General features: G+C 41.1%; 1 protein-coding gene across 1 annotated transcript; it reads left to right on the top strand.

Moving 5' to 3' along the window:
* Positions 1 to 1,349: 1,349 nt before the first annotated feature.
* On the top strand, positions 1,350 to 9,073 carry Drep4 (DNA fragmentation factor-related protein 4). The gene is made up of 6 exons (XM_018028237.2): positions 1,350 to 1,747; positions 2,926 to 3,027; positions 4,415 to 4,547; positions 4,884 to 5,095; positions 6,484 to 7,076; positions 7,207 to 9,073. Exons 1-6 carry the CDS (start codon positions 1,691 to 1,693, stop codon positions 7,364 to 7,366), a joined length of 1,257 nt encoding a protein of 418 aa, XP_017883726.1. The 5' UTR covers positions 1,350 to 1,690; the 3' UTR covers positions 7,367 to 9,073.
* Positions 9,074 to 9,727: the final 654 nt, after the last annotated feature.

Here is a 9,727-nt window from a genome sequence, read left to right as displayed (position 1 = left end):
TAGAATGTCCAAGTTATCCTTCACAGAAATTCCGTGTTCAAGACTCATCCTTTATCCCGAGTTGAACGCGACTATCAAAATTTTCATGAAAATTGTTTTATGCGACCGTGCGAATATTTCGAACAAAAAGTTCGCTGCGACACTCGAGCAGAGTTTCTAAGGAAAATATTTCTTTCTATGAACCGTGGAAATATTTGGGGCAAGTCTGAGCGACCGCCAAACGCGGGTCGGGTGGTGTACTGCTTGCGCTAAGCGCACCTGGCAGTGAAAGTGGAATAGCGCCGACAGCCTTGAAAAGTGGCGGCAAGGTTAGGCCGTCGGGGGTGTAATTAACACGGGTCTGCGAGGGAACAATAATTGAAAGTTTTCAATAGCGAAACTCGACCCGATTTCCCGTCGGTGCGTGACAATGAACGAAAGCGGAATAAGAAAATGACGGATAAATAAACGAACCTGGCCGTGCGTACGATCGCAAACTTCGTCATTTCATAAGCGATGAAGTAACCGGTTGCGGATAAAATGTCAACATTAATATTACTGGATATCTGCGCACGAACGACTGCCGGTCTGGGAAAATTATTAAACGCGGTAAGTAATGATCATAGAAACGTAATCCGATGAACGTTCACAAAAATCCAGTAACGCGAGAATTTATATTGGGTCCCTACTACCACTACTGTGTCCTGAAAAAAAAAGGAGTCACCGTTGTTAACCCAATTCGTGGACGCCGACGTCCAAGCGCTTAAGCGCGCTATATCTATACTTCGGAACCGGATGAAGCGTTTCAAGAGGACGACTCTCGAGTATCGAGCGATAAATAAATCGTTGTATTAAGCAATGAAAAATTGAGGAAGTACCATTGTTGCTTCGGATAACGAGTTTAAACAAACTTATGTAAATTGCTTAAGGACGGCACTGCAAATTGTGCTGCTCCTTTCGCGACGTTATTAAAGTTGACAGTTTCTCCTTATTCCGGGGTAGAAAAGTTTGCACAGCGTTCATCCAGCGATGAAAGCATAAAACGTTATTCAAGTAAAAACAATGCAAACGTCTTGAGAAATGTAATTTTTCTTTTTAATTTGACAGTTGATTAGATCTTCATGAATGTCGTATTCGATGCGCGGTGATTAATATGCTGAACACGCGAGCACTCCGCTCGATGCAAAGAGGCTAATGATCCTTGGTCATCGGTATTAAGAAAAAAATGTTAATTTCTCTGGTGAATGCGAAGGGAGAAACGTCTAACCGTGGTTCCGTGCCGTGGCGGCATCTACACGAAGGAGCGGAGCAAAATTGGCTGGGAGTTCGCAGGCGCATTTCCCGGTGCATTCTCTCATTCCAGCCACGGCTCGAGCGTCGGGTCGGGAGTCGGGAGCGTCACGTCATTCCTTTCCCGCGATCCATCGACAGTAGACCACCGTTCTTTTCTCTCTCTCTCTAACGCTCCTTCCTTTGTCCCTTGGACCGGGAGAACCGCATCGCGGTGCTCCGAAGGCGGCGCGGGCTTTACGCGCGGGCAAAAGGCTTATCTTCCTTTCCTCTTTTCATTCGTTTCCCGCTCCCACTGCCCGATAAGCGCAGCGGCATTGCCAGGGTCGAAGAAAGAAGAGCTCGGTCACTGCCAGCTGCTCGCTACCATCTCCTCTCCGCGTCTCTGCGCGATACCGACGAACCGGTACTCGGGAACACCATGTCGCTGATCGTCAACTGCTTCCGTCGACTCGCTGACGCACCGGCTAAAAACGAGGTAAACAAAGAACGGTAGAAATAGAGCCGGTTTTCCGATCAGCTGTTATCTCCTTGTGTTATCTCCTTGTCCGCTTTTGTCCTCCCGCTCGCTCCGCTTTATTCAGTCCGCTTCAACCGTGTGGATAATAGCTTTTGTCAGCAATAAATAGCTCCTACGTTGACGTTCTCTCTCAATCGACGCTGCTCCACGTTTATCAAGAACTACACATTCGCTTGTACTCTCTTGTACAACGTGCACTGATAACGAATATCGATTGTCAAAATGATTGTCTAGATTATCTCTGATCAAACATCCATTAATCACTCGTCCGGAGATCGTATCTGCATGCTAAGCACGCGTCAGTCAGTCTGCATGTTAAAGCTACTTCAATAAGAAACAAGCAAGAAATGACAAAAATACTGCTGTTCGTTTCAAAGGAAAATCTTGTTTTTAAACCGAAGGAAATTGAATTAGTATTGCTGCGTTTTTTCCTTTGATCAAAATTAGTTCGCGGTTTCTCGTCTCGTTGAAACGCTACAACTTCGCGATTCCTTTGAAATTGGATTAGGAAATGAAACTAGACTTTGTCTCTGTGCATACGCGATCAAATTCTGTGAACGCAATTTTAACCCTTTGTAACATTTTCTCTTGCATTTACCTCGTGCAAAGAGAATGGGCTAAAAACAATGCTTGAATTGTTTTACACTTGGATCATGATTTTACACGGGCTTCTGTCAGCTTCCGGTTTACGGGCTCTCGGTTTTGCGATATGCGTTACCGAGTGACCGCGATTAAACGGCACCGATCTGGGTCACTGGAAGAACCTGCACCATGCGGCGTTGGCCGTTCCCGCATGACCTTGCTCGCGATCGGCCCAATTATGCGTCCTGATCGCCATCCCTTGATCCCCGGCATCGGCCAAATCCTCGAGGATTCCCTCTCGAATTCATTAACTTTCTCGGCTTAATCTTCGTTCAATAGCCGGGAAGTTAATTTCCGTTTAGAGATAATGACGACGATTAGTATTCCATGGAATTAATTGTCACAGATAGAAATCGGCTAGGATATTTTATTTGTGATAAATTTGTGATAAATTGATGATAAATTTTACTACGAGTATCCAAACTCTTCGCAAATTCAACTATCAACGAGGAGTTATATTGTTTTCTATGAGGTTTTACTGATTCTTTTTTTAGCTGAAAGGGTACAAGGTGACCGACGTGAATCGGACGCGGAAAGTCGGGGTTGCCTGCAGGAGCCTACAGGAATTGAAGCGGAAAGCGTGCGCGAAATTAAACGTGAGTACGCCTACGTGCTCATCGATTAACGCTCCGGGCGTTTATTTAATCGACTGGTCATTCGATTCGAACAAAAGGGGAAAGAGAGAAAGAGAAACGGAATGATTTTTCTCTGTTCGGATAAAAACCGTGTCGCGGTTCCACGCTTTTTACATGTCATAATAAAAGTTGCCGGCTGAAACTGGGTCATAAAAGCCTTGCAGCTGATCCATAGCATCGTGAAAAATTGTAACGCCGAGATCGGCGCATTTTCTAAAATCAGCCTGGTTTCGCTTTCGTAAAATTGCTTTGAATAAGAAAGAAGTAACTCGTTCGGTTCGGATTGGTTTATTGGATTTGTCGCGTTATTTAGATTCCTTCCGAAAGGCAAATAAAATGCAGGTGCAATTTTATCTTGAAATCACCGATGAATTCTGCTTGTGCACTTCGGTACAAGAAATAGCTTGCATTATTTATTTGCCGTACCTTGCAGCGTTTCATTTATTTTAAAATTCATGATCATTATTCATGGTAATGATGATTCAGTAATTACAGGCGGGAGCAATTGACTCCTCGAGTTCAACAAGTCAAAGTTCTGCAAACAAATCAATCGAGAACTGCTGAAATTATGTTTCTTCTCTTTTATTAAACTTTACAAATTGAAATGCTAATATGATAAAAGGAATGAATCGCGTTTCATTACAATGATTCACCGTTTAATTTCGTAACGTTACATCACGTTGGCGCATCAAACTCGAATTCGGTTATGAAAATAAGAGAGTTAGCCAAGGCATGGAGAAAGGATTGAAGTTCACGCACGTTTGGCAACGTTTCGTGGGTAATCCGGTTGTGGGTCGACCTTGGATCCGGATCGCCTGCAGCGTGCAGCTGTATCGAACCAGCCGGGCCACGGACAAGGAGCAGCCTCAATGTCAAGGTCTTACGTCTGCTGGACCAACCCTCCAGCCAAGATCCTTCGATCTCTCACCCGGTGGTGCCTTGTCAGCTTCCGGATCCTCACAAACTGGTGCAAAACTGTGATTCAGAAAGGATTGATTGTGCGCGCATCGCGAATCCAGTATCGTGCAGCTGTTTCGCGAGAAACTGGGACGTTACGCGTTGTTTTCAACTATGTTAAAAACTGTTGTGAACGTTCAAGAATATTTTACTCCTTCCCGTGGTCATCGATTTTACTATTCAATAATTCTTTTCATCGACATTTTAGAAGCCGTGATTACGGTTCTTCTATTTTTATTACTGCATATATTTAGACGTTCGAAGGGGCAATGAACCAAGCCGGGAATAACCCGAGATCATAATCGTAAATCATTTTCAATGACGAACGATCCATGACGCAACTCTAATCTAGCGAATGAACTCGTACCGATAGATCGTTCGTATTCTTCAGGTGACGAACGACCTTGCCGAGATCAACGTCTACCTGGTTGACGGATCGTTAATCGACGAGGAAGAGTATTTCTCCACGTTGAAACCACAGACGACGCTTATTCTTCAGAAGCCTGGCGAAAAAGTATTAAGCGGTTAGTATTACGATTCAATTTATTTATAAAAAAATTTTTCGATCACCTCTTTATAATCTCGCATAAAGCTTGCCCTTTAAAGTATGCCTCAAAGGCAGATCGAAATACTTATTTTGCATATATCTAAAGTATATTATTTTATAATACAAGTAATATTACATGAAACATTGTATCAGTTATTACGTCGATGGTTATATGAAATATAGTATTGATCTTTGTTGAAATGTTTACCGCTGGCACTATAGCATGCAAATGAATTAAGGGAATGATTCGAGGACAATCTGAGGATACGCATTTTGAAATGTGAGATAAAGTTGATAAAATCTCTGCTTACAGACGCGGACCTCCTTTACGATACGTTGAGGCGTGTCAACATCGATTTCCTAGCTGCCGGCGAGAAGGCGTCCGAGTTTCTCACAGAAAATCTTAAAGCGAAGGTCGCCGTTCTAAATAACACGTTGAACAAAGACGACACGAAGACTCGGCTTTCGAGCAGGGACGAACATCCGGAATGGTTCCGTGGACTGGAGACGAACTGCGCGACCAAAGTAAGCTTCAAATACATTTTCACGCTTTGTTCTACGTCAAAGGGTTCATACTTTTTTTTATAACATTGTTACGGTGTCGTGAATATCGATGAAAGGAAGTTCGCTTCATAAGAAGGACGGAATTGTCAATTTCTATTTATATTCCGAACGACATTCATTAGGTGATATCGTTTATTGATTATGACCAATTATACTTTTTTTTTTAATTATTCATTAATTTGAATATAAAGTCATTGAATTAATTTGCATATTCACTGTTTCCCTATAAACCGCAAGAATGCGATCAAGAAATAAGCTACCGCAGAATATATTAATAAGAGGCAGGTCGAGGCGATAGAATGGGACAAGAGCGAGTCTATCCTTCATCGTCCCTACATCGCTTGGGTTAATTAACGTTACAACGCATCCACTTTAATACCGACGGCTCGCCATTTATCCCGCGTCGAGTTCCGCCGCGAAATCCCGAGCCCCGTTAGCTTAAGGATTCCCTCTCGCCATAATTAATTAGTTCATTATCGCTACACGCTTGCCTGACTTTGCTTTTTTTTACCAAACGCATTGTTTCCGAGCTTCCTCATCCTGTTTCGACAAGGATAAATACCGAATAGAATTCAATTTTTGTACTGCCATAATTAATTAGAATGCTGCGAATTTGACGCATTTTTTAAATCAATACCACAAATGCTTTTTGTCTCTTTTTCATTATTCGAGCATTCTCTCTTTCCGATCCTGCTTATCCTGTTTCGACAAGGATAAGTCTAAATAGGGTTCACGGGAAAAAGAGAAATAAATTTGTAACATCGTTCTCTCTACAAATTCTCTATCTCCAAATCTTGGTATATCCACTGTCAAGATCAAATATCCTGACCTCCATAACGCGGATTTCCTGATAAAATACGTGTCTCATGTTACCTCTCTACGACCTTCGATTTTTCGTCCTTCGCCGTTCCTTCGTTCAATGTTGGGTGTGAAAGGAATTAAGATGATAATTAATTTTGCTGCTTATTATCGATGTTTCATCAACGCAAATTGGATCGATTGCGTGGACTTAGGCGAATGATCCCTCCGGGTTTTGCATCGCGTATTATCCTGCACAATAACGTTCGATTCCACTAGCGATTTCATCAAAACAATGCCTCTGTTCCGCGCTGATTACAGGCCAATTACATAGAACAATAGCGCGATATCAATATCCTGACCCATTTCGATTGCCCACTCACATTTGTTGCGTGTCCCTTTAAACTTTAAACTGATGTGATCGATAGATACAAGATTACTTTCTTATTTCACACAATCGTTCGATTTAACAATTTTCAGTACGATTTGAATCAATTCTTCTGTAAAGCAATTTTTCATTATGATTGATCACAATTATTATACTTTTACAGGAAGCGTACTTGCACCGTAGGTGCCAAGACAGGATACGCGGCTACCTGTACAAAACCATCGAACAAATCAAATCCTCAGACATATTCTCTAAAGATCCTAGAGCCAGGAAACAATTGTTATACGCAATAGCGTTCTTCAAGATGCAGCTAAAAGAGGACCATTACTTCGGTTACTATTTCGACAGGAGTCGAGCCGAAAACGAGGATGCAAAGGCCAGTGACGAACTAGATTCCTCGTCCTGCTACGATCACTGTCCTTGCAGGTTGAAATGGTTTGAGTACAGTGCGTACTTTCGGTTGTTCGGGACACCGGAACAGTCTTGCGATGGTGTGGATGGGATCAGGAAGAAGAACGAGAGGAACACGATGATGGATTCGAAGACCGAAGAGGAGGAAGCCGAGGACACGTGTCCCTACAAGATTAGGAAAACGGAGAAGGAGACTAGGCACGCGATATGCGATCCCATGGGTGAATTTAGGTGCGCCGGAATCTGGAACGAAGAGAAATGCTCCTACGGGGACCAACACAGGATCAATCCGTACAGGTCCAGGGAGGAGCTTATCCTGTTCTCCACATGGAATTTCGATCATAAGTATGAATCAGTTTATCAATTCTATTTTTAGCGTTCATAAATATCTTTAGATGAAGATATCAGGATAAAATTATGATGAATATTTTATTGATTGCAATTATAAAAATAAATTAATTATTATTGTTTACAGAATCGAAAGATCCCGAAGTTTGGTGCCACTGCTTTTAAAACTGGCGGCGCAAGGCAACACTAACGAGACGGACCTATTCGAAATCTATGACAATCTTTTCACGACAAAGAACTTGAGACTGGTTCATATCGTGTGCCACGACAAAACCTCGCACAAATAATCGTTCATTGTATCCCGATGGAAGTGAGACACGAGGAGTCGTCTGAAATACGCTAAACTAAGTCCATAAGTATTTGGTCATTTTCAAATATTCATTGACTGCGGGACAGCCAGACACCAAATTATGGATCAACGACTATACAAAATTTAAAACATCGTGATCATGAAAAATCAATCTTATTAACTGACTAAATATTTGTGGATGTTAGCATCAGTGTATATCTACTCGTTGATACTAACAGAGTCTACCGATGTTGAATCCGTTGCGCCACGATAAACAAGAAGCAATATCGATCAGGAACGATCGACCTCTCTTCTTTCTACGGTAGATTAAGCGAAATACATATTTCCTATGTGGCAACCGTCGTCATTTTCTATTACACCAAGGCACAACAAAATCTGTTCGATATTCTAAACAACTGTTTGAACTTGTTGCTCTCCCGTTATCTTCGAGATAGATTATACTCAATTCTGTGAGGGAGAGATCGTGCGACCATTGGGTTGGTCGATAAAGCGGAGAAGCGGGGCGATGATTCAAGCGAGGAACTTTTTTAACACGTTTTTAACGAAACATCCTATTGTCAACTTTCTAACGATTTTACGAGTGCAATTTATCCTTATATTCAGCACAAGGAGAATCTCGTACACAGGGTTGGGCGCAACGGAATGATCATGGATTAAAAAATGTATTGACACCGGCCAATTTATTTAAATGATTAACTCAGCTCATGTGTTTAGAAAGATTGGATGGTGTGAATTGTCTTTAATCTTTGTAACGAAGGGGCTGTTCGAGGACGACCTGATTTAGAAGGTCGACAAATGTATCCCTGGGAGTATTCCTCAAGTATTTTTGATTCGACTGGTCGACCGAAGACAAAACCAAAGTTCTGATATATACACGTATATTATATGTATAAAAGTATAAATATATACATATTCGTTATTGAATTTAGAGAAGATATATGTACTATATATACACTCGCGTGGACGCGTGCACAATGTGAAGTAATTTGAATGATGAATCAAGTCTTTCGCAAAGCCATGATTATATTCTAGAATCTTTCATTTACCTCGTATGGGGAAGAATTTATGTATGTCACTTTATAGTTTGACCAATTGCGTAAGTCATCGTACATTTTTTAATAGTAAAGAACCACTGACCATGTGTTTAACACTATTTCATTTATTCACTGAAAGAATCGAATATCAAGTTGCTCGTTATTAAAAAATAATTAAGGCGATGACCCAGAAGCCAATAATCGAGTCATACGAGATCTGAATAACTATCCAAGAGAATATCAATGACTTATTTCACGCATTCTGTGCATGCGTACGCGTCGCAAATAAGATATACAAATACCGAGATATATGTACGTATACAGAGAAAATTGTAAGAACGTTTTAGAGACTTATCTGAACCGGTGATGACGAAGAATCAAACAGGAAGACTCGAATTACTTTTTGATAATCCTTCTTTTGATTTCGATCCGACCTTACTTTTTATAAAATCTAATGAACGACGAAGAAACGTAGGACGAGTGGCTGGCATTATTAGTGCAATCCGTTTGATCGCCAGAAATCTTGCGCGCATGAAGAATTTGATTAATTTTCCTTTATCAGAAGATTGCGAATTTGATGCACTTATAAAAGAACTGCATGTGATAAAAATATTTAAGATGTGAAAAATGAGTACATGTGTTTATAAAGATCCGCAATCTATTTATTAGCCACGTCTTGCATAGCATGATTTTAAAGATTGTACAAAGTGCTTGTAATGAAAAATTTGCGTTTCCAAAGTTCAAAGGCGCTGGCGCTTTGTTGAATAATCGATCGAAGTGACAGTTCCGTTCGCCGATACGATTCCGCGAGAAATACCGGCTTTATCATCAGTGAAACAGGTACTCAATCAGATACCAACGGTAAAACCATCGACCTATCACCTTATGGACACCGAGGAGATGCCTCCTTGGTGTTATGGACATTCGTGTTTCACGTTCGACTGGCATATCGACACGAAAAATAAAGGCTGATTCGAGTATCGTTTGTTCATGAATACATTGCGATCAGTTAAGGATGTATTGGCTATACAGTCAATCCCAAAAGTTTATACACTTTAGAAACGCATTTTTTAAAAAGAAATCAGACGTCGGAAGAACATTGCTAATAATAAACAACAAAAAAAAAATTTTCGATTTTTCCGAGATTTTTCCAAGGGGTACCCCCTTCAGATTTTGCGAAATTTTAGTTTTTTGCCAATAACTCCCAAACCGTTGGATTTGTGGAAAAATTGCATCAGATCTTTTTTGTAGAGGACGACGAGATCTACAATTTTCATGTAAAAATATTTCGCTAGCGCTAATAT

The sequence above is a fragment of the Ceratina calcarata genome, unplaced genomic scaffold, assembly GCF_001652005.2.
Source record: "Ceratina calcarata isolate Rehan_Ccalc_2016 unplaced genomic scaffold, ASM165200v1 scaffold44, whole genome shotgun sequence".
Lineage (NCBI taxonomy): Eukaryota > Metazoa > Arthropoda > Insecta > Hymenoptera > Apidae > Ceratina > Ceratina calcarata.
Note: the sequence above shows the minus strand (reverse complement) of the source record. Positions and strands in the feature narration are given on the sequence as shown.